Raw genomic sequence first — 25,436 nt, 5'->3', positions numbered from 1 at the left:
TGAGCTGGAGGCCAGCTTGAACTACACATGGAGACCTTGCATCAAAAAACAAAAACAAGAAGCCAGCTTTTATGTTTTGGTATCATACTGATTGCGTTCCATGAGGCCATTGGGGGGAGACGGTATCTAAATAAATCTCTCACAGAGTATCCCTGCCAGGAAAGGGAAAGGCTGTTTCTTCCATCAGCAGCCCAAAGCCCTGTGCATAGGACTCATGGGAGGCTGCTTTGGGACAGCACCTTCTGGCTCTCACGGGATAGTTCGGCTACCACACCGGATCTGGGTCAGAGACAGAGCTTCCATCCTGGGATGCCACCACCGACCCAGGACAGAGACACACTCCTCGGCCCACGTGGAACACAGGACAAAGAACAGCAACCCCTCTGGAGCTTTCTGAAAGAAAGAAGTACCATCGGGAGAAGCTGAAATGTGGCTTCAGCCAAGCAGCTTCAAAGCACATGAATAGGGCCAGGGACATGGTTCAGGAGAATAAGCGCTGCCCTGCCTAGGGCCTGAGTTCAATCCCTGGTTCCGCCCCACCCCCACCCCGCCCTCCCCAAAAGCGCGTGAATAACCCTGTGCTCTGAACCGGCCTTGCTACCAGGTTTCTTACAATTAATTTTGGGTAGTTCACAAAGACCTAACAAGGGTTTTGAGGAAGAAATGGCTTTTAGCTTTTCTTTTCCTTACTGGGGTTAGATCCATCCTAGGGCCTTGGGCTCCATAAATTGCTAAGTCGCCTAGTCTGAGCTCGAACTTCCAGTTCTCCTGCCTCAGCCTCCTGGGGTATTAAGCTTACTAAAATCAGTATGTACAAATTCACCGAGGCAAGTGTTCTAAATACTCCGGCAAAAGGCCACAATGAGGGAAAGTCAAGGTTGTAGGGCAGCTGAGGATCCAGGAGCGGCGGTTCTGCCAGCTTCAGGCCCCTGGCTGCCTTCTAGGCCAGAGAGATCCCTGCCCACCTACTTCACGGGGCCCATGCAGTGCGGGACCCCTGGAAAAACGACTGAGAGGTGGTGGCCAAGATCACGGCTGATTAGAAACTCAGCCCCAGAACGATTTTGCAAGAACACTGAAGGACATCTACGACCTAGTTACTAACCCCCCGGGGCAGAAACGGCGCAGTGCGGGGCGGCCCTGTTACACCGCTGACTTACACACAGGCTGCACGATCGTGCCCGAGGGAGGCGACGGCGATGCGGCCCACAGGTGCCAGACCGTCCGACCCTACCCCGGACGCCCCTTGGGTGCCGAGACCGTGTGCAACCACGAGGCTCCGCAACAGCGGGGACACCAGATCCGAGCGTCTCCCAGCTCTTCCACCCACGGATTCCTTGCTCCGCGCAAGCCCAGGAGCCTCTCCAGGACTGCAGCTCGGTTTGGGGCACTGACTCGCAAGGGCAGGAGGCCAGGGGGCGGTTCCCTCTCCCGCACCTGCGTCCGAGTCGGGTCCCCGGAGGCGCGCGCCCGGCGGTGAGGCGCGTGTCCGCACTCGCCGGGGAGGGGCCCGGCCCGCGCGCGTTCCCGAGGCCGCCCGGAAGTCGGCGGGCGCGCGCACAGGCCATGGCCGCCGAGGGCTTTGTGTGTGGCGCGCGGGCCCTGGCTGTCTGCGCCTCTCCCGGGCCGCGGGGCCGCCGCTGAGCGTCGCGGAAGGATCGCCGGGCTTGCGCTCGCCGTGTTCTCCCCGCGCCCTCGCCTCGCCTCGCCTCCTTCCCGCTCCCGCGCGCCCCGGCCGCCGGCGGGCGCCGCCGCCCCGATGCCCGAGCCCGGCCCCAGGATGAACGGCTTCTCGCTGGGAGAGCTCTGCTGGCTCTTCTGCTGCCCGCCCTGCCCCAGCCGCATCGCCGCCAAGCTGGCCTTCCTGCCGCCCGAGCCCACCTACACCGTGCTGGCGCCCGAGCAGCGCCGCGCCCCGGACCCGGACCCGGGCCCGAACCCCGAACCGGCCCCGGCCGCCGGCGCGAGCGCGGCCCAGCCGCCCCCCGAGGCCCCGGACCCGGGCGCGTGCAGCCTGCGGCTGAGCGAGCGCGCCGACTGGCAGTACTCGCAGCGCGAGCTGGACGCGGTCGAGGTCTTCTTCTCGCGCACGGCGCGCGACAACCGGCTGGGCTGCATGTTCGTGCGCTGCGCGCCCGCCGGCCGCTACACGCTGCTCTTTTCGCACGGCAACGCCGTGGACCTGGGCCAGATGTGCAGCTTCTACATCGGCCTGGGCTCACGCATCAACTGCAACGTCTTCTCCTACGACTACTCCGGCTACGGCGTCAGCTCCGGGCGGCCCTCGGAGAAGAACCTGTATGCCGACATCGACGCCGCCTGGCAGGCGCTGCGCACGCGGTGAGCGGGCGGGTAGGGCCGGGCCGGGGAGCGCGGGCCATCGGCTGGGGCGCCCGGGGGCCGGGCGATCGTGTTGGGTCGCCAGTCCTGCCAAGCTGGTTGCCACCCTTTCCAGAGCGGTGCAACCCCCGCGTGGAGCCCAGTCTGGAGGGCTGCGACTACCAGCTTAGTCTTTGTGGCTGTGGTCACCGCAGGTGATGGCGTGGGGGTGCTTAAGTGTAACTTGGGTCGTGCTCAGATTGTTGAGCTGGCCACTAGGGGCCGGCTATCCTGGGGCAGAAGTGACCTTGGGCACGACCCAGGCGTCCCCGGACCTCTGTTTCCTGCCCTGTGAAAGCTGGGTGGAGGCGGGATGACCTCTACCCGACTTTCTGGCCGCAGGGTGCCCCCAGGCAGTGTCACAGCAGCCTGGGAGGCAGGTAGAGGGTAGAGTGGGGTTTACCTCCTGGCATAGTGGACAGGAAGTTAGTGAGTGGCCCGGGTGGCCCAGCACCGCAGAGGACCCGGAACACTCCAGCACCAGCATGATCTTTCAGGGACTGAGGACTCTCTTGACCTTGAATTAGCCTTCAGAGAAGGACCGGGAAATGTTTGGTGAGGCCCTTTGACACACCAGGCTTAGGTTGGAGGTAGGTTTAGGAGATGCAGTGGGCCTGGTAAAACCAGCAAACAAAATCCTTGAAGTTTTATTCTGAACTTGAACAAAAAGTCCCACTGTGTACAGTGCAGGACTTGTGTTTGTGCTCTTGTCTGGGTTCCTGACCTTTCCCACCTGTTTGCAGAATTGTTTATTTGGGTGAACTGAGAGCAGTGATGTGGAATCACCCGAGGTCACCTCTAGGAGTAGACGGATTTTTGCAGAAAGATTGCCTGGTATGAGCACAGTAGCCTTCATTGCCGCCAGACCTTCATGTGGCCTTTACCTGTATCTCTGTACTGCTCATGCACATGTCTGCATTACTGGTCTTGTTTCTGTTTGTATATCAGTGTCATAAGTTTTACTTCGCTTGTTGTGGGCATGGTCTGGTCAGTGGGAAGGCACTTTGGATTTGGTGTCTGTTGCATGTTCCTATCCTGAAGTTCTGCAGACCTGCCTTGGTTTGGAACCCAGGCAGTCGAGACTGTCCTATGCAAGTCCTGAGTCTCATAAGTAGCCACCTGTTCAGGAAAGCATTTCGAAAGTGTGTGCCACATAGTCAGTAGATTGTTAGAATTTGCCATTGGTGTAGGTATTAAAAATAAGGTTGACATAAGAACTTTTCAAAAAGAAACATAAAAGTCCTACCTTGAAGAATATTTTATGTAAAATTTGCTGGATGGTACATAGCCATTCTCCTGCGTGTGCACGTCTGTGTGACCAGGACAGCTTTCCCAAGGTGAACCCAAAGGCCTAGGACATGTGGGCTATATGTGAGGCACAGTGATTTTTTGCAGAATTGTTTATTTGGGTGAACTGAGAGGCACTGTTTTGGGTAATGGTGAATTTTGAACAGATGGTATTTCTAAATTATGTTTAACCTTTCATATAGCATCTTCATATCTAAAATAAGTCAGAATTTAGTGGCTAAGTGAGAATCTTCGAATTTGAAGAAACCTCACAGATCTTTTCGTCCTGTGCATTTCCAACTCTTTTGACTGTTCACCCCTCCTGCGCAGAACTCATTTTACATCTTGATCCAACACCCATAACTTATCTGTGTCTGTATGTGTGAAGCAAATGTTTCCCGAAACAGTATTGTTTCAATGGGCTCTTGACACAGCAGAATGTGTTGTTTTATTTCATTTTAAAAAATAATAATGCCTGCTCTGAGTGTTAGTGTGTATCCCAACCTGTGTGTGGATCCTGGTCTGGTCCACCCACCTCTCCTGACAGGATTGTTCTCTCACAGGAGCTGCCAGGAGCTCTCTTCCCTCCTGGCTTTGAATTTTTCATGGCATGATGGAGTCGTAGTCACACCCTTGGGATTTCTCAAAAGGTCCATGGAGGTATCTGGACTGTCCCACTAACTAAACTTAGCCTGAAGCCTTCTGTCCTTCAGTCTTTGCTGCCTTCTGGGTGCTGTCCTCTAGCCTAGGTCAGGTCCATTTTCCTGTAGCTGGGTCAGAACCTCTGCCCCTCTTACCCCAGGTCTTCTGGAGGCCTGCCTCTTCCCAGACTTCCTGGTTGCCTGTGCTCCTGAGAACACTGACTCAGAGCTTGCCCTGTCCTGTGCCATTTCTGTCCCCACCCCCTGGGAGGACTGTGAGCTGTGTCTGTGGCCTCCAATGCACTGTCTCACCTTTTATCTGTCACTTATGTGTGCCAGCTCCTGTGCATGCTGTTGTGAGCTGTCTAGCTCCTAACACAACTGGAAACAAACACTCTGGTATGCAAGATCCCACATATGTGGATAAAGTGGAAAATCCACTTAAGAGCATTAATGTGTGCAAGAAATCTAGAATAAAGATTTCAGGAGGCAAGAAAGCTAGCTTGCTCTTAGGCAGTTGTTGGTGGAGGGGGTAGTGGTTGTTGTTCTTTGCAGTTCTGGGGATTAACCCAGGGTCTTCTGAATGCTAACACTGTAGTACTGAGCGGCTCCCCCAGCCTTATAGATACTTAAGGACGTGAAAAATTGCTGAAGAGGTTGTAAGAGCTTGGATTTGAAGGAGCAGGAAGAAGGTGTGGGCTTGAGTCGAAGAAGAAAGTAAAATTGGAGCAGTCAAGGGGGCCAGCCCCAGATCCCGCTGTGTTTTACCTGTGCATTGCCCCTGTGCTTTCTCTGTGTGCTGTGAATCACAGGTGCGGGGGCTGTGAATTGGAATCCCTTGGAGGTGTTTTCCCAGGGAGGCCATGAAACTCAGAGCTGCCCTGCAGGAGCCTGGCCTCCCGCAGTTAGGGTGGGGAGGTGAAGAGATTAAGGTGTGCAGGCTGTGATGGGAGTCGGGCCTGGGCTTGAGGACACACACCCTTCCGGGCAGCTCCTCCGTTGTCAGAGAGTGGGAGTGAAGCTAGCTGTTCTGAAAGTAGAAACCCAGGCCAGCTGAAGAGCAAGTGTCCAGTAGACTGGGCATTTTAGCTGAAACATTCTAATCTGGAGAAACAGTGAGGTGCTTGTGACTGAATATATTGTTGCCATTTACTGCTGTCACCCACAGAAGTTGTGTGTGTGTCACTGGGGATCGAATTCCGGGCCTCATGCATGCTAGGCAAGCACTGTAGCACTGACCTATATATATCCATATCCCTTTTTATTTAAAGATTCAGCCTCGCTAAATTGCCCAGGATGGCGTTGAACATCTGATCCTCTTGCCTCAGCCTCTTGAGTAGGAGGGATTACTGGTGTGAGCCACCTCCTGCAGCCATAGAAGTTACCAATGTTTCTATTTGTTTAGGTGATAAAGAATGGAGAACACAGGCATTTGATAATAGGCCAGAGGCAGATAGAAAGGAAGATAAGCTTGTGCCTAGGTAGAAAAAGCACAAAATGTTTGCTATTTTACTAGTTCACTCCTTTGACTAACAACTCATTAACAAAACTGGTTTCAGACACTATGCCAGGTTCTCTTTTGAGTGCTGTTAAACTCTTGTGGGGTGCAAGGGCCAGAGTAAATCTCAGAAGCACTTTGAACGTGTCATGTCTGTGATTCCTGGGGTGTGTGATTTCTGTCACCACTGCCCAGGTGGCAGAACCCGGATGGCAGGAGAGCTCCTTCTGCTGGTCTCAAACCTCTGCTCATAGTCACCACTCTGAGGCTGGCACTCTTCTGGGAGTAGCCAAACAGTTGCTTTCCTGGCTATGGTGAGGTGAGTGGCAGAACTTTGTTTCTCAGAGTGATTACGGCAGTGCTGTCCAGGGAAGAAGGCTGAGGATTTCTAGCTGACTTTGAGCAGAGTCAAGGAAAACACAACAGGCTGTGAGCACTGTTTGCGTGGAGGTGGAAGTACAGGGATATGCAGAAAGGAAATAAGGCCCTCCCCTGGTGCTCACCGGAAGTTGGTTCTGGCTTCCTCTGTGGATCCCAAAGCCCCCAGATGCTCTGGCCCCTAATAAAAGAGTGTATTTGCACAGAACCTGCACACAGCCTCTCATATATGTTACAGCATTTCTAGATTACTTATAATACCTAAAACAATGTAAACGCTATATAAATAATTGCTATACCTTATTGTTGAGGGTGTAACGGCAACAAAAACGGCTGTGCATGTTTAGTACGGACGCAGGTTTTAGCATTTGAAGTATTTGCAGTCCATGGCTAGTTGGATCTGCATCTGTGGAAGTCGAAGATGTGGAGGGTTGAACATCAGGGATGGTTATTCAGGGTAGCCACACTGACCCCGTTAGGAAGCTGGTGACTATAAGATCAGGGACTCTTTTACTAGGAAAAGAGTAACTCTTCTATTAGGGATGCCCTTCAAGGTGCATTGGAGGTCTGGTGTGTTCTGGAACCTGCTGTGTGCTCTCCTCTCCCGCGTCTTGCACTCTTGCCTCTAGAGCCTTCCACCTGGCCGCACTTACAGTTTTTCTCCCTAGCACTTGCTCCTGACCTCACGCCACCGAAATGTATCCACTCAGGCTTCTGGTTTTTGCTTCAGGAACTCACTTGGAAAAGAGCTGACAGTTTCATGTCTGCATTAATGGACAGTAGCTCTCCGTGTTCTCGTCCGTGTTCTCTTCTGAGCACATTTGTCTTTCTGTGGCATGAGACCTGAATCTTTCCGTTGCAGCCGTGTAATGCGTGTAATGGAAGGAGCACTCTGTTTCCCCCTGCAGGAGCTGTTTGTACTGTCTGGCCCTGTGGTCGCATCGCCTTCCCCTTTGGGGCATTCGTGGCCTTCTCCTGCCTCTCACTCCTCTCCAGATTTAGTAATTTCTCTTAGTTCGGCAGGGGTATCTCATTCAAAACCAGAAATCTGGATTTAGGGATTGTGACGTTCACCTTTGGTATGGCATTACTCTCTCCACTGGCTTTTCCAGCCCTCGAGGTGAAGCTGTAAATCTGCTCCACTCTAAGGAGCCAGAGGGACAAGAATCCCAAGCAAACAGGAGATTGTTGTTCAGGTAACAGCATGATTTTTTTCTGTAAGATTGATACTAATAACAAGCTCCCTAATTTTGTCTAATAGATATGATTTACAGAATTCAAACATGCAAAACCTTTTGGTTTAGAGAAATTAGTTTTAACTCTAGCACTCCTATTAATTCACTATGTCAATTAGCCCAGTTGTATTACTGTAACAGAATGCATGAGTCTGAGTAATTTATAAATAATAGAAACTTATTTCTCACAGCCCTGGTGAAGTCCAAGATCAAAGTTTAGTGTCTGGTGAGGCCCCATGATGGCTTCTAAAATCACACCTTGAATGCTGCATCCTCCAGAGAGGATGGGAGAAGAGAGGAAAGGAAGAGGGGGAGGGGAGAGAGAGGAGAGACACAGAGACAGAGACTGCCAGCAAAGACGCATAAATCCACTCTTAGAGGAGCCTTCAGGACCTCATCTCCTGGCACTGATGGGATGGGAGTTAGAGTCCACCGTGCCCTTCCAAGGGAGCAGGCATGCAGAGCCTGGTGTTTACGCTTCTGGGCCTCACACTCCATTGTTTTAAAGCAGACAACAGTGGGATGTGGCTGGCTACATGACTTCCAGGAGGACCCCCCTCCCCCACAAACACACGCTTTTGAAATTGCCTTCTTGACCATCCCAGGAAGCTTGGTCCATCCAGGATGGCCCTGGGGCTCTCACCCCTGACTGTACTTTACAGCTTCCCTGGTGAGAGTCTTTTCTCAAATGTGGTGTGGGGTGTGTGTGTGTGTTTCCGTAGCTGCACTATGCTAGAAACATCCAAAAGCCAGTGTACGAAGAGCAGCTCATGTCACGGTCAGCTGAGTCAGAGAAAAGGGAATGTTGGAGGTGTTTCACTCCTTTATACAAATGGAACACTCTAGAATAAACCAAATGAGAGAAAGTGTTGAAGACGAAGATCCACATTTGTATTTGAGGCTCCCCGGGCTCTGAACCTGGGCGTGGAGCCTCCCTCTGCAGCCCATCTGCTCAGGGTGCCTGTCCCCATGGTCTTTTATGGCACCACTTTCCCTGGCTGTCCCAGAGCTTGCCCCCTTGGTGCTTGGTAACATTCCTGGCTTACCCTTCTGTCCCCCTGGGTTAGTTTGAGGAAACATTGCCCCTCATTGGGACCGCGGGCGGATTGTGGAGGCAGGGGTGGCCGGTGAGTCTGTCCAGGGCCTCCCTTCCAGCCCTGCTATACCACACATCCCATCCTGCTCCTCAGAGAGGGGCGGAGGGGACCATGGGCTGTCAGCTTGGCTCCTGGCTCAGCCATGCATGGCACAAAGTTCCTGCTGATGGAGCACCTCAACCTGGACTGTAGAGACCAGTGAGTTCCCCAGCTGGCTTGGCAGAACCTGGGTTCAGTGCCCATCACTGGGGGAGCCATGTGGGCCTGTGGTAAAGAACCCTGGCAAGACAAGACTGTGTTCCCTTGGCCTTGGGAAGGTGGCCAGCAGTATGGGCCTGGCTCCAGGCAGCCCATGGGGAGGGAAGATGAGTCAGGTATGGGGTAGAGGGCCGAGGGCCGAGTACGTGGCATCCGTGGACATGCATGGGCCGTGGTTACAGTTCCTCCGAAGCAATGAAGTGACTTCACGATTTATTTCGTCTTTAGGGTGGTTTATGACTAGAACTTGCTCCTGGCTCTTAGGTCGGAGTAACACAGCCAAGGTTGTCTCGGGGTGACCAAGAGGAATATCCCCTCCGTTGTGAGCTCTGTGATGTGTTCTTTGATAAGGTCCCAAGTTTTAGAGGCAAACAGACCTGGCGAACAGGTACTGCCTATTGCTTGTGATTGCCTGCCTTTGGGAAAGTGTCCTAATCTTTTTAAGCCTTGGTTAAGATTTTATTAACAATAATGCAGCAATGTTATTAAAATATTTGCAACTACCTCATGTCAGGTGCTCAACATAATGCCTTCTACATAATAAGCGTGACAAACATGACATTATTCTTTGAGATTATGTCTAAAATTGTTAGCACTACAATGACCAGCTTCACAAGTCGAGCAGAAAACCAGACCCTCAGGTGAAGAAGAAGGCTGGATAGCACTCTCCCTCCCCCCCCCCCCCCCCGTAGTTTGGCATGCCCCCATCAAGCCTCGTACAGTGGGTGTAGAGGGAGAGGAACATGGAAGATGTTTTCCTTTCATTCACAAGGAAGAGAGGGCTTTTGGATTTGTAGCTTGTGGCCTCGAAGCTTTGGAGAATGTCTGCATTACTGTTTTAAACCTGATAGCATTTCATCTACCGAGGTGTTTATATCCCCTCAGGAGAGGAAACCCTATCGGTAACCCAACACTGCAGTCCCTTTGTGGCCCATCCTGCTTTTGTCCCTTCTGTTCTGCGGTCCCCAGGCTCAGCGCCTAGGAGTGGAGGAAGAGAGGGTTCAGGGGTCAGGGTGGTTGTGATAAGAGTTATCCTGCCCTTTTCCTGAAGTGGGCAGAGAGACCTGAAATCACACGCTTCCTTTTAAGGTGTGGGCATGCCCATGATGCCCTGTACCTGGGAAGTCTGTGGCGTTTTCCAGAGTCTGGGTAATGGAGCTCATTGATAACCCGCAGTATTGATCCTCCGTGGAGTGTTCAAGGACTGTGGCACCAGCGTGAAATTGGAAACCTGTTTCCAGGAAGCCTGGCTCATTCACACTCAGGCTCCCCGGGGCTGAGAGTATCCTTTACTTGCTGAATCACTGGGAATAGCCCAGCCTGGACTTTTCTTATTCACAAAACCCTGCTTCAGTTTTCAAAGGAGACAGCCACACAAAGAGCTCCAAATGATTATTCATTTGCTCCTTCAGCGAATCTGGGCAGTTGCTCTTGCTCGGGAATGTGTGAAGAAAGCCTTGTTCAGAGTGTATCCACGAGGAGAGCGTTTCTAGGTGGTTACTGTTATGGTTGGTAACTGAAAAGAGAATTCCAAGCTAGCCACAGCCGTCTTTAGTGGTTCCTGTGTGATGAGAAGTACAGTGACCGCAAAGGTCTGTGAAGCCAGAGGATGATTTTTGTGTGCAGGTTTAATGAAAATAATTTGATTTTTCCATATTGTCATAAGTAAGGCTATTTTACATTCTTCTCATTTTGGGTTGTCATGGTGTTCAACTGTAACTGCTTTCTCTGTAGCTTTATAAAACTACTACTTCAGTTTTACTATACTTGTTGGGAAAGGAATACTCACATGCTAAACATTCTAAGTGTATTTTATATTATCTAACTAGGCTGGGTAAAATCAGTGAGTTAAAATACATGCAATCATATAGTTAATTGGAATAAATCAGTTTTTCTTTTGAAAAACTTTCAGAAAACCCTAAAAAGCTAGGTTAAGAACCTGATAGAGGGGATGCCTTGGAAGGGTTGTGCAGAGATGTCTTTATTCGAGCCTCCCTGGGAACTCCCAGTGGAAGGGCTCCCTCCCTCCTGACTGTGCCTGTGGGTGGTCCCACAACACTGGGGGTTCCCTGCATCCTAGATGTAGGCGCAGCTCTTGTGTTCTGAGCTTGGAGCTCTAGTTCTTGCCTCTGTCCATGCATGCATCTGAGCAGCCACAAGTTTCTATCCTGTTTTCCTTACTCGTTCTCTTCTTCGGTTCATCCTGGCCCTGGATAACTTGTTCCTGAATTGCCATGCATTCGCTGGTTTGCGTCTCACATGCTGTTCCGCACGATGCATCTAGTCCCTGGTGGGGTGGGCTGAAGTCTGTAGGACCTGTGCCCTGCTGTCTCAGGCCCCTGAGCAGCAGCACAGCGTGGTGTGTGATGAGTGCTCATTAGAAGTGTGTTCTGTAAATAAACAGATAAGTTGCTCCCCAGTGCTCCCAGGCCTTAGTGTGGAACAGGAGGGGAGGGGGCCTAACACCTGACTGTGGCCTACTCTTCGAAGACTGCTAGACCAGGTGAGGAGCTGGCACAGCTGGAATGGCCTCAGACCAGCAGCCTGGAGTGAAGAGATGCTCTAGGGACACTAGACATGGAAGTTTGGGTGTGAGAGGCACATGGAGGCCCCCACAGCGAGGCTTGGGTATTGGCACCCCTCCTCAGGATCTGGTGCACTCTCCTCCTGGAGCACAGATGCTCATTGTGAAACTTGCTGTCTGCATTGGCACAGGGCTTGTCTGATTTCATTTTGAAGTAAGCGCATACATTTATAAATATATTATAACCCTGCCAGATTGTTTTTAGAAAGCTATTTGTGGCCATTGGCCTCTAGGACACAGTGGTTGCATATTCTATGAAGATTTTCGTGTCTGGACACGTTTTGTCACAGCACCTCCTGCTGTCATTCTGAGCTTTTTCCGCTCTCTTCACCAGCCTGCCTGGTGGCTCTTTTCTGGTTATTCTCCTGCTCCATGCCGCACCACCTTGCAGGCCATACCTGTAGCTACACCTTGCTAACCGATCACTGGATTTCGAGTTCTGAACTGCTCCTTTCCAGTTCGCTTCATTTCCTGTTAGAACTGCTTACCACAAAGGTATCAAGTACCCTTCCGTGGGCCAAGCATTCTTCCAGCACAAGACAAACACATCCCCTGTTGTATTCAGGCGTTTCTACTCACAAGTGCTGATGACGACCAGTCATCATAAAGAATGATTGTCTGGAGGGTAGTTTATTAGAACCTGGTACATGCTACTGAAAACGCAGAACAGGGTAGGGTGTTGGGAGCCCTGGCGAGTGGGTGTTTGGGTTCCAGGTTTAAGGGGGTGGTTAGGATATGTGCATCCAGAGAGTGATTGATATCTTGCCTGAACTGGGGTCAGTGTGTACCTTCCTGGCCTAAGAGAGAGGGCATGGTGATGAGTGGTTGGCAGACCTAGAGAGTGTGAAGAAGCCAGGGCCAGGGCGAAGCAGGTGACATGGTAGCAGAGGAGGACATAGGGTGATAGTGCTGATCACAGAGTGTCTCAAACCATGGCAAAGCATGAAACAGCTCAGCAGGCTTGGGGTAGAAGGTTGACATGACCTGACTGGCTTCAGAAGGACCATTGTGTCATGTGCCACTGGAAGAAGAAAAGAAATGGGGCGGGGTCTGGTGGCATTTTTTTTTTTTTTTTTTTTTTTTTTAGTCTTTTTTTGGGCCTGGGAGATGGCTCAATAGAATAAGCGCTTGCCTTGCAAGGACCTGAGTTCAACCCCCCCCATTCCACCAAAAAAAAAAAGAAAGAAAGAAAAGAAAAGAAAAGAAAGAAGTAAAAGAAAAGAAAAGAAAGAAGGAAAATCTTTTATTTACTTATGTAGATACAGGGTCTTGCTATGCATCTCAGATTTGTAGTGATCCTCCTGTCTCAGCCTCCCCAGCACTGGGGTTACAGGTGTGCCCCACCATGTCCCATTGTCGGGCCAGCATGGTATGCGGTACTGGGGATTGAATCCGGATCCTTGTGCTTGCCAGGCAGTGACTTAGACGCCCGAGCTCTTTCCCTATCCCTGCTAGCAGTGTTTTAATGAGAGACAGTGGTGGTTGAGACCAGGGTGTAGCAGCAGCTGTGGAAAGAAGCACTGGGATTTCAGATGTAGCCTTGCTGGGTACCTGCTCCGCTGGGCCCTTCTTCTGCTGTGTGCACCTTGCCCAGCACTTCTGCAGACCCCGGAGTTGGAAAGCCAGATGCTTGTGGGAATGTCTGCCTCAGCTGTCTGCGGGAGAGTGCAGGGCATTAGGTGCTGTGAATCCTCCTGCTCGCTGTGGCCCTTTGGTGCCTCTCGGTGCCTGCAGAGCAATCTGGTTTCCCCTGTGATCTTGTGAGCAGCCAGGAGAGTCCCAGCTCGCGCTGTGCCGCACACCGCCAAGGACAGAGTGCCAGGAAGGCTCTGCAGGCTCGCGTTCTGCTGGAGCTGTCTTCCTCACTGCACATTACTGGCTTCTGCCAGATAAAATCCCTCGTGCTGACTCAGTGTGCACTAGGGTTTCTCAGTGGGTGAAACGTGAGACAACCATGATTACTTTCATAGGGTTAGGGATGCAGAGATTAAAGATTACTAACTTAATTTGCATAATGCCCTTTTCTTGTTTTTTGTATTTCTTCTGAAATACAACTTTCTTGGAAACTTTTGCAGATATTTGGATTTTCTAAAGTCCCTTCTTTCCTTTTTTTTTGAGTTTTTCTCTTCATTGAGGTCTCTGTGTGAAAATGGTTGGAGACTAAAGAACTATAGTTAATTCACATCCTAAACAAACGGAGTCTAAATCTTCTTTCTGTTGCAACTGCCATCTGAAAATTGCTCCCTAGCACAAGAGGGGATTGCTTCCTGTTGATTTCTGAAGAAAAGCAAAATGGCTTGTCCATTCTGTGCCCTTGCCTAGCCTTTCCTTCTGCTGTCAGGGCTCCTCCAGCCCACTCATAGTCCTCCGCTTGCCTACCTTGAAGGCTTCCCTGCCCGCCCTGTAGCTCTGGTTACAGCTTTGTCCTGCTCCGGTTGGTCATCCGGCCCTTTGGTTAGTGCTGAGTGTCTAAATACTCATAAGGGGCCAGGGAGATGGCTCAGTAGAATAAATGCCTCCCTGGCAAGTGCAAGGGCCTGAGTTCAATCCTTGATTCCACTAGAAATAAATACTCATAAGGAAGGCCATCTCCTTGAGGACAGACAGACCTGCTAGGAGCGCAGGACCATCTTCCAGTAGAGAAGGCCGCCAGCGTTAGTCCAGGGCTGGGTAGAGTTTCTTTTTCACATTGCAGACTGTGGGTCTTATCTTCTTGATTCCGGCCAGGGAGTCACTCATGTAGCTATTGTTGCAGGCCCTACTTCCTGCTCTGTCTCGTCTGGGGTTGGGTGTGTGACCCAGTGGAGCTCAGGGCCCTGGGCCCTGGGTGCTGAGCCTGGCCACACCCTGTCGTCTGACTCTCCACGCCTGGCCTTCGTGAGGGAAGACAAGCTTACTTTCTGGAGAGAGCCTCCCCTGTGGGACCCTGCAGGATGGGGGCAGAGCGCTGAGAGGAGTGTGTTGGTCTTGCTGTGGAGTGTGTGAGAGGTCAGCACAGCACCCGTGGCTACACTCCCTCTAGTGTGCTTTCAAAATACTAGGAAAGGTGGCTGTGGTCATTATTAAAGGATGCACATTTATTTCTTGACAGGTAACAGTGTCCAGAAGGTAGGATTTATTTTTATTTTTTAAATTGTATAACTGGCCAGACAGCTCAGTGGATTAAAGTGCCTGCTTAGGAAAGCTCAGGGACCACACCCAGTCATCTGACTCTCCAAGAGGGTTTGATCCCTCTTCATCAAGATCTTCTCTGTGTGAAAATGGTTGGCAGCTAAAGAACTACAGTCAATTCACAGGGTGTGCTTCGACAGGGACTGAAACTGTGCGTGGTGGCGCGTGCCTAAAATCCCTGTGCTTGGGAGGCTGAAAACAGGACGATCAGTGTGAGTTGGGTCTGTGAAGTGAGACCCTGTAGACCCTGTATTAAATACATTTTTTAAAAAAAATTGTGGTTCCATTCACTATAACTTTTATCTCCTCAGGTCTCTGAGACCTTTCTCTTTTTCGTTTAATATGTTATTTATTAAAAACAAAACAAAAGCGGGTGTGGTGGCACATTCCCGGTAGTCCAAGCTGGATTAGCTGAGTCATGGAGGTTGAAAGTCCAAGCCCAGCCTTAGAAACTTCATAAGACCATGGTTCAAAATTTAAAATATAGGGATCAGAGGTCTAAGTGCCTGCCTGGCAAGCGCAAGGACCAGGTTTCATCCCTGGTACCACATGCTGTGCCAGCCCCAGGTTGAGCGGCCGGCAAAACTGGGTGTGACAGCACACGCCTGTAATCCCAGAGCCAGGGAGGCTGAGACAGGAGGACCACTACGAGTCCAAGCTGTGTTGTGAGATGTACCAAATACATAACTAAATAAAAGATTAAAAAAATTAAAATATAAAAGGTCTGGGGATATAGCTCAGAATGAAGTACCACAAACAAAAGAGTTTTCTTTTGGAAACCTCTCAAATAGCACGCAAAGTAAATATGAAAATAAACCCCCTAATATTAGCATGTGTCTTTAAAGTTACTAGTTCTGCTGCTTCCGTAGCACCTGCTGCACACCCCTCAAACCCTTCCCTGTGTGTTCCTTCATATAGGTCTGTTTTTCTTGTAAGAAGCAAGAACATACTCTCCTTGAGATGCGTGGATGTGGCCTTCTGCTGTCCCAGCAGAGCTCTGGCCACCTGTGCCAGGGCTTTGGCCTGGTGGTGGCTGGAGCAGAGCTGGGCTCCCTGCTGTGCCGAGGTGGTGGTGTCACACAGGACTGGGCGTTGGATTGCGTGGCAAGGGGGGTGGTGAGCAGATTTAAAACCAGGTGGGTATCAGGGAAGGCACCAGTGTGCTGGCCACGTTTTCCAATATCGGTCTCATAAAGATACGTACAGAAGCTATTGGCAAGTAGATGGGTAGATATCCAATTGATAGATTGATAGACTGGTTGATTGACAGAGAGATGGATTACAACTCCAGCTTCATCCAGAATTAGTGGAATGCAGTCTGGTCTGGACTTAGAACACCAGTAGCTTCCAGCTGGTCACTGAGATGAGCATTTCTGGGCCTGGACAGTCAGGCAGTGTCTTTGGGCTTCTTTGTCTCCATTGATACATACATAGCAAGAGGTTTGTGTTGGATGCCGGTCCCACGTGGGCAGCGTCTGTTGAAGGGTCTGTGCTGAGTACATTTCAGTGTAACTTAATTTAAATTGTTGCATCCATACGGCAGGGTCGATGGCTGTCTGAATTTCACAGATGTGGAAACAGGAACAGGAGAGGTGAACAGCTTGCTGCAGGTCATGCAGATTAAAAGTGAGCCAGGATTTGAACTGGGGCCTCCTGACCCTGGAGCCCACCTTCTAAAGCCAGACAGCAGTCTGAGACAGGGGCAGGCGGGTAGCATCCTGAAGATGCTTAAGACTGCTCTCATTTTAAGAAGGAAAATTATATTTTTGCTATCATTTTTGATGTCTACTTTATTGAGTATTTAACCCCCACACACACCAGAAATATATGCTCTCATTTTCATGAAAAATGATGCATGACACCAGTGCTCTTGATTAATATTGTTATTTAATATATTTTTAGATTTGTTATAGAATTATAACAAAATTATAGAATTCTGGGCATGATAATAAAATGTTTAGAAATTTTAATCATTCAGCAAATTGAGCTCTTGGTGTATGTGGGGCAAAGTGCAGGTACAATCTTCTATAGCTTTTGCATAAAAATTTAATTTGCATTTAAAAAGATGACTTTGAAAACCCGTGGGGAGACTCTTTCCCGTGAAAATCTGTTCTGTTGTCTAACAATATTCTGAAGATATAAAATGTCGCCTGAATCTCTGGAACTCTGTTGAAAGGATGAAAAGACATGCTTCTTTTCCTTGAGCAGGGGCCAGGTTCCTCCCAGTAGGTGGGTCGAGTGGTCTGACTGCTCTCCCCTGTGTGGGGTGGGCTCTGCCCATCCAGGAGCTGTGCTGACTTGTGTGGCCTCACGGTGCTGGGCGAAGTGAGGGTCACTGGTTCTCCATCCTCTTTGCACTGTTTAATCGCTCTGTGCCTCAGTTTCCTCTTCTGTCAGGTGGGGGAGTGTGGTGGTCTGTAGAGTGGGGCTGTCATTCATAGTGCTCCAGTGAATGTGCTTCTGTGTAGGTTTGACAAAAGCAACTTTTAAAAAAACTGGAAGGAAAGAGGAAAGGATGAGTCAGTTTACAGTAATAGATAGTCCTCAAAGATTTGAAAAATACCAACCCACTGCATATCTGTCATTTTGAATGCATTTGCACAGACGCGCTGTTCCTAAGAGCAGTTCTGTGGAAAGGTAGAAGCGATACTATTACTTCCACTTGATCAATTAGTAGAGGAAGAGCAGGAAGAGAGAGAAAGTGATTTAACCCAGCCCAGGAGGCTAACTTGTGAGGAGTTCTTTTGATTTTTAAATATTTCCCAGTTTCAGCTGCCTCAGTTAATTTGTCCCCATTGGAGGGCTTTTGTAGTTAGCTGCCTTTGTCACCTGTGTCCTGCAGGCCCAGAGGCAGTCCTTGCATATCTGACTATTGTTTTCTTTAGGGGAATAGAGCTTTAAGTCTCACCCTCTGTTTATTGATGTTCCTGTAATTGGTGTGGAGAGTCATAATAATCTATTTTAAACAATCCAGAGCAGTGCTTTATTCCTGATTGTTTCAACAAGGACTGGCTTCTCCTACTGAATTAGAAGAGGAGCTGAAATCTTTACAATCGATCTGATTTGCTTATGGTGCCTCTGCAGTGCTCTTGGCTTGGAGAGATAACTAGGAAGAGACTTCCCCCACCAGCCTGACACGGCCCTGCACGGGGCCGGAAGTCCTGTACACTCCAGGATGTCTGTCACAGCCCACTGCTCAGGAGCCTGGGGCCTGGCAGTTTGCAGCAAGGATCATTGAACGTGTCCCTTGGCTTCTGACATGCACCTGTCTCAGAAGCATGAGGATGTGAAGTCAGTTAAGTCCTGTGACCTTTTGGAACCTATCTCATGGGTCCTTCATAGGCTAAGACTTGAGGGCCCTGGCTGCAGAAGTCTAGAGCCTGTCCAGCACTGGGCCCAGCAGGACAGGTGACTGGTGTATGACACCATCAGTGAAGGAAATCACACCAAATCTCTGTTGAGTTGTAGCGAGGGAAACCAAGAAGCTCAGTCTTGTCTCTGGTTAAATGTTCTGTGTCCTGTGACACAGGTTCAAGGTTGCAGCTCTTGAATTGCTGGGGACACCATCACCGGACAGGGAGCAATTGTGGACAGGGCGTTGAATTGGTCTGGTGGCTTCCTAGGGCTGATCCCTGCACAGGAAGAGCTTTTTACGCTTACACAGCAAAACTGATAATTTCTTGAAGCCAGAAGTACTCAGTATAATCCTGAGTTCAATCCCTGGTTGAATAGTATTCTGCGATTTTTTGTAAGTATATATTTATTTATTTGAGATAGAGTCTCACTATGTAGTTTGGGCTGGTCTTGTGCTCACTTTTTGTAGCCTCCAGGCTGGTCTTGAACTCGCAGTTCCTCCTGGCTCAACATCCAGAGTGCTGGGATTACAGGCATGCTCTACCAAACCTGGTTCCAGGGCTGGGCTGAGATGGTACACTCAGGCATCTGGGGCCGAGAATTTTGGTCCTTGTGCTTGCCAGGTACATGTTTATGCCTCCGAGTTATCTCTCATGCCCCAAATATTTTATTTTAACTTCTTCTTCTTCTTCTTTTTTTTTTTTTTTTTTTTTGTGGCCAGCTCAGCCCTGGTGGGGCTGGTGTAACGTGTGGTGCTGGAAATCGAACTACGGTCCCTGCGCTTACCTAAGCAGGCGCTTTAGACCACTGAGCTATCACACCAGCCTCCCCTTCCCCCCCCCCCAACCCCGCCCCCCGCCCCCCTCTCCCCCCCCCCCCAACCGGGGATTGAACTCAGGCCCTTGCACTTGCAAACACTTATTCTACTGAGCTATCTCCCCGGCCCTCCATATATTTTATTTTAAATCTAAATCATTTCTCTTTTATTGCAAGGAAAAGGGAAGAGGCAGTTTGGCAAGTATGTGAACCCTAGGAATTTACACTGTATTTCCTCAGTTTGACCTGGATGTACTCTTTCATAAATCATACTGACTCAAGGATTTTTAAAATATTTTAATATCAAGTGTACATTTGACGGTAATCTTAGGTTCTTTTTTTTTTTTTTTTTTTTTGAACCAGGGATTGAACTCAGGACCTTGTGCTTGTCAGGAAAACACTTATTCTACTGAGCCATCTCCCTGGCCCCAATCTTAGGTTCTTGATACATTTCGTGACTATCACTTTGCAGGTTTTTGTTTGTTTTAGTAATGTAGTAAGTATCCCAAACTTAGTCTTATGTAAAAGCTGGAGAAGAGCCAGTCATTTGTGTGCCAGTCTGTCCTTCCAGTGCTCTGCCTGCCCCCCAGACCCCCAGACGCTAGCTGTCCAACTCTGAGTTTGTCTTGGCCAGTGATCCTTTTATTATGGGTAGCCAGTTTGACCCCTTAAGTGTTGCTGAAATGTGAAATGCATAACTAAATCGACACACGTATATCGGAAGAGTGTTTGTTCTTCTGCGAAGCTCACCTGTGTTTTCATTTTCCCTTTGCTTGTTACTGTTCTTAGCGTCCTGTGTGCTCCTGAGGGCACAAGGAGTGTCTTGTTCATACCTGTGTCCTCACAGGATCCACGAGGAAGCAGGGCTTAATGAGGCTGCCTGGGCTAAAGCCTTCCCTCCTTGTGTCGTCATCTCTTTTGCAGACTGAGTGACCACAACTCTTTTGGCTGTTCTTTGTGAGGGATGTGTCCGGATCCTTTATCATTCCACTTTTCCTGTCTGAACTAACTCTTGGTAGTGCATTTCTGAGACAGGCCTGCAGCCAGCAGTCATTCTGCAGTTAGGTAGACCGGGGGAGCCCAGTGACTACTGTCCAGTCTAGACCGCCACTCTTGGCTGACAAGGCCCAAGGATGACCAGGCGGCCTGCTACTGTCCTAAGAGGCGTGCCTGAATATTGGAGCAAGCTGTGCAGACCTACACGTTATAGGGAAGATTTCACTCATTGGGATTGAAATTTTAAAAAATACCTTCCTAATTATATCTTGATTCTTAAATCATTTTTAAAATGACACTTATTTTTAGTTTTTTCACATATCTTCTTTAAGTGAGCCTTTATCCTGCACAATTGAACATAGACTCTGCCAGCCTGATGCCAGTGTTTAATGCAAACAAAAAGAAACGAAAGCTTATGCAACACTTTTTATTCTTTCCCTCACTCATATAAAGCATATATATATCTGCACTTATTAATTTTAGGCTTTCATTTTCCATTTTCCACAGATTTTATAGTGAGAGCAAAATATACTTTCACAGAGGTTCTAAAACCCTGATTCAGCCAGTGAACCCCTTTTCTTCAAAGCAGGCGGCTTATAGTTGCCCACCCTGAGCCTTGCCCAGCTCCCTGGGAGCGCGAGTGCCACAGGCAGTCCTCAGATGGTGGTGGCCACATCAAGAGCGGGGTGACTTCACAAGGCCTGCTGATCCGGGGGTCTCTGGGCCGTTGCCATTAGACACAGCAGAAGTCCACAGGTTGCCAGGATGAGGGGTAGGAAAATAGAATCATCTTGGAATGGAACATTATGTGCCCAAGTTTGTTTAACAGCTCCATTAGCCTTTAACCCATTGTCCCATTGTAAAACCCACCCCTCGAGTCCTTTCTTCCCATGTAAACTACTGGTAAATCCAGTGTCTAGCGTGGACTCTGCTTTTTAAAAAAAAAATCATTGTTGACGATTTTAAGAAATATTATCTATAATAAGATCTTGTAAGTTTAAGCCTCATGCCTCACCCACCCATATCTCCTTGCCACTGACCTTGTTAATATTCCATCTTGATTTTCAGATGAGGTTCTTAGATGTAATTACTGCAAATTAGCATCTAGCGACTTGGAGGACTGCGGTCTCATTCCAGTACAGTGATGTCATGTTGCTACTGCTGGAGAGACACTCTTGATTTATGAAGGGCAGACAAGGGACAGGAGAGAAGCACTAACTTTGTGAGCCAGCCTGAATAATGTCTGCATTTCATTTCCTCGCGTAGCTGTGACGGGTGCCACGGAGGGTAGTGCTCCCAGGAGGGCCCTGGGTGCATACTTAGAGGACGTTTCTCGCTCCATCAGCCCAGGAGGAAACATCCCTAGGTAGCAGGACAGCCGGAGTCTCAGATGTGGGACCAGAGAGGGGAGCTACATTTTATTTCATTTTATTTATTTATTTATTTATTTATTTATTTATTTTGCTCCAAATGCCTTCAGGGCAGGTTTGGCTGGCTACATTTTAGTGACTGAACTGAATGTTTGCGCTCAGCTGACACTTGCAGGCAGCAGCAGGTCAGCCGCAACAGATCATGTTGAGCCGGAGCAGCCCTCCTGCCCCCCACTCCCAGCAGCACTTCCAGCAGTTATAACACAGCAGGGTTCTTTAGTGATCCCCTCCTGCCACTTCCTTTTGCTATTTTCGGCACTGGGTAGTTATTTTTAGTCCCTCCTTGGTGGTGGTTGTGATTGTAAGTAATACACGAAGACTTCATTTCTTGTTAAATCCACTTCCACCAGCATCTGGCTTCTCTTCGCCCTCCCACACCCGCTACACCTGCCTTACCAGTGCAGCGGTGGCCAGGCTGGGAACATTGGCCATCTTCCTGGTAATCCCCTGGCTTTCCATTGGGGTGCTATGATGTTCATTCTGTAACTTAAAAAAAAAAATCAGTGAATGCCAGTGATGTTGGCACTTGAGACCTGGTAGAAAAGTGCCTTCATCTCTCTGGCTCTAAGATCAGGCAGGGTACTGGAGCTCTCAGTTTGCACAGGAACTACTGTTTTTAGGTTTTTCTTGATTAGTGCAGATGATACTACAACAATAGCTCAGAAACAGTGCCATATAGTTAGGTTCGTGTTTGAACCATAATTTCTGTGATTTGCTTTTCCTCAGCTTTGTGACTGCCTTCTTCTTGTTTAAAAAGAGACAATGAACTTGCTTCATGTGCTCAGTTGTTGCCCCATGTTTTTCAGAACCTTGTCCCTTGCTTTTACAGGTTCCTTTTCTTTCCCTTGCCTGTGCTGGTGCCCATTTTGCTTATTTATTTTGAGACAAGATCACCACATTGTGCAGACTGGCCTCTCCTTCCTGGCTTCAGAGCCTTCCTGCCTCAGTTTTCTGAGTGCTGGGACTAAGGCAGCTTCATCTTGCCCACCTTCTTCCGTTCAGGTGGCTGCTGCCCTGTTTGTGAAATCAGTGGGTCATCTGAGGTTTTTCCCTCATCGCCCTCTTTGGCTGCACCCATGCTGGGTTCTTTGTGCTCCTTCTCAGGGGTTCTTCTAGTTTTGCTTGAGTATATTCTTAATATCTTCAAGAAACAGAGGTGCAGGCCGCAGACTTGCTAGAAATCACTGCATGGGTCCACCTCTGGGCTGAAGATCAGTTGCCCTGAGAATGTAGACCATGCTGTCTTGAAATTTCCAGACTCCCAGCTCCTGGAATGAAGAGCCTGGTGATGGACACACTCTACGTCCTTTCTCTTTGTCACTAGGCATCGTCATCATCATCATTTTGGCTGTCATTCTTACTGGAACCAGGACTCTTGGGTGCCTGGTTGGGCTCCCTCTGTGTGTGCATGAAAGTCCCTTTCCCCTGCGAAGGAAACCCGCGGGAGACTTTGTGTATGGCCTGGTGGGCTTGGTTTTCCAGTGGAAAGAGTCCCCCCCCCAAGGCAGAATGGGAGCGACCTGCCGTGAGACCACCACCTAGAAGTCACTGCTGGTGCTGGGGGCTCTGCGCTGTGTGGAGAAGACAGGAGAGCAGAGCAGCCTCGTGCTACTCCCTGTCCAGACTCCCCAGGATGCCTGGGGTTAGTTGGGTGCTAATGCTCCTCTTCCCTGCAGCCCTTGGACGGTGACTTTGTGTTCTGTACACCTCTGTCGCCTGGGGATGTTCTGGACTCATTTTCTTTGCCCTCACTACCTCTTCTCTCCATGTTAAGTTCTTTACTGTCTTGGACTTTGTGCTTGTTTTTCAATGGGCTTGGGTTAGTTGAGCAGTAAACATAATGGGGTTCACCATTGTGAACAAGAAGCCAAACGAATATTTTGTTTGCTTCTTAGGAAAAGTTGATTGAGATGAGGATGGCCTACTCAAAGCTATGGGTATTGAACATTGGACATTCATACCCAGGAATCCTTCAAACCATTATTACTGTCAATGCCATACACTTTCCATTATCTCTGAAAATTTTCTTGCACTGTTTTGTTTTGACTGAGTGTGTGTTCAGAACACTTAATAGAAGATCTCCTTTCTTGAAGAAGGAGGAGAAGGAGAAGGAGAAAGAAGAAGAAAAAGAAAGAAAGAAGAAGAAAAAGAAGGGCTGGCCAAATAGCTCAGTGGATTAAAGCACCTGCAAGTAGGCTCAGGGGCCGGGGGTTGAATCCCTAGGCCTGCCTTGCTGGCCCTGCCCCCCAGGGTGTGGTGGCAGGCGCCTGTAATTCCAGCTCTTGGGGGGCTGTAAACAGGTGGATCACTACAAGTCCAATCTAGTAGTGAGATTTTGAACACCCTGTAGACCCTTCCCTAAAATACAAAAAAAAAATTTTTAATTAAATACAAAAAAAATTTTAAAAGATCTCCTTTCTTAATAAGTTTTTAAACATATAACTTAAATAAGCAAAATGGGCACCAGCTGTGCTATTAGTCATAGGCTCTGTGCTGTACTGCACATCTCCAGATTTCACATATTTTGTGCAGTTGACACTATCTGCTTTGACCAACGCTTCCTCTTTTCTCTCTCCCGACCCCTGGCCACCACCAGCCTTCTCTTTCTGTGAGTTTGCCTATTTGGTGTTTTCCCTCGATGTGAGTCATGCCTATTTGTCTCTCTGGCTTATTTCACTTGGCACACCAGCTGTCCTCATTGTTGCAAATAGTAGGGTTTTCTTCTTTCTAAAGGCTGAGCAATATTCCATGGTAAATGAATACCACAAGGTGTTTATCTGTTGTCTGGCAAGGGACATAAAGGAATCTTTTTATGGTCTTCATTTTGAGCAGCCAAGACAGCTGTTACTGTGCTGGTGCTCAGGGTGAGCTCGGAGGTCACAGATGACTTACCAGCTGGTGTGTACAGTGCCACGAGTTGCCTCCCCTTGGTGGGGACTCTCTGGGTTTTTGTGCATACCTATAAACCATCTGCTTCCTGTGGAACCCGCTGGGTCCCATTGGGAGGGCCAGTACTCGTGAGTCTCAGCTTTCCTTAGTCCAGAGATCTACTTGGCATAGGACTGGGACCTCCAGAGCTCTCCCTGTCACCCATCCTGTGAGTGCGCTCATTCTGCTCACACTAAGTGACTCCAGACATGGTACTGCTCACAGTGGGGAGAGCAAGGTAGAAGAGTCCACACTGTTATGAGCACATCTTCTCTGTGTAGGTGAAACTGAGAGCCATGTGCCAGAAGCTGTCTTGGAGCAGATGGAATAGGCAGGCGGACACACTGTACTCTACTCTGCATGGTCGCAGGCACCTGTCCTTGCTGTGACAGCCCCTAGTGGCATCGTGCCTCACAGTGGAGGTGACCTGGTATTGGCATTCACCCATCATCATGGCCTGTCTCCTGGCGGGGCTCAGATCTTGGAGCAGAATTAATTTTAAATGATTTTTCAAAATTTAAAATCTGAGAAGGTATTCTATGCATTATGCTCTGGACATGTGTAAAATTTAATGACTAACGGCAGCAGCGGATATGGTGTGTCCTGTGGCCCTGAGTGCCCCACCAGGGAAAGGGCCAGAAGGGTCTCAGAGTGAGGAGACAGGCTGTTATGGTTTGTGTCTTGTCCCCCCAAAGCGTTATGTAAGTCATGGGGCCAAGGCAGCTGGAGGGGCATTGAGGGTCTCAAGGGGCGTGGCCAGAGGATGGGGTGGGGCCCGAGGGGGGCAGAGGACCAGGGCAGGGCTAGAGGGGCAGGGCCAGAGAGGCGTGAACCTTTACATTGGCGGCTCGCACTTCCCCAAGCTGGTGCTCTCTCTAGGGTGTGGAGTGGGTCACTCTGGACCTGGCAGTGCCCCAGCCTCTCCTGGACCCTGTAGCGCAGGGCAGCAGAGTCTGCGATTGAGGCCGCCATGGGCAGAGAGGAGATGTTTGGGGAAGATGGAGGCACTGACCCTCTCTCCTGAGCAACTAAGGTTCCGAGGTCTTGCTGTGTAATTCAGGCTGCTTTAAAGTATGAAATGCAGACTGACTTCAAATTCATGGAGCTCCTCCTGCCTCAGTCTCCTGAGGGTTGGGGTTACAGAAACCATTCTCAGGATTTCTCTACTTTCCAAATAGTCTGCCTTGGAGTCAGCTGAGTATGGACTGAAACCTCCAGTAACTGTGAGCTCAATAAACTTTTCCTTCTTCATTTTGAGTGTCGGGTATTTGTCCCAGCAAGGAGAGAAGAGTAACTGAGACAGAGGCCATGCTTCTGGAGTGCTCACCGTAAGTGGGCCCTGGGAGAGGAACTTCAGTCGCTTGATCGCTCTGTCTGTGTCTGT

General features: G+C 49.4%; 1 protein-coding gene across 1 annotated transcript in view; it reads left to right on the top strand.

Annotated features, from left to right (window-relative positions):
- The first annotated feature begins 1,560 nt into the window (after positions 1 to 1,560).
- Positions 1,561 to 25,436, top strand: part of Abhd17c (abhydrolase domain containing 17C) — a 53,611-nt gene continuing 29,735 nt past the window's right edge. Inside the window, exon 1 of the mRNA XM_004623343.2 lies at positions 1,561 to 2,340. Coding sequence (XP_004623400.1) covers positions 1,760 to 2,340 — 581 coding nt within the window. The 5' untranslated portion in view covers positions 1,561 to 1,759. The remainder of the gene's footprint in view (positions 2,341 to 25,436) is intronic.

The sequence above is a fragment of the Octodon degus genome, unplaced genomic scaffold, assembly GCF_000260255.1.
Source record: "Octodon degus isolate 3935 unplaced genomic scaffold, OctDeg1.0 scaffold00002, whole genome shotgun sequence".
In the NCBI taxonomy this organism is placed as follows: domain Eukaryota; kingdom Metazoa; phylum Chordata; class Mammalia; order Rodentia; family Octodontidae; genus Octodon; species Octodon degus.
Note: the sequence above shows the minus strand (reverse complement) of the source record. Positions and strands in the feature narration are given on the sequence as shown.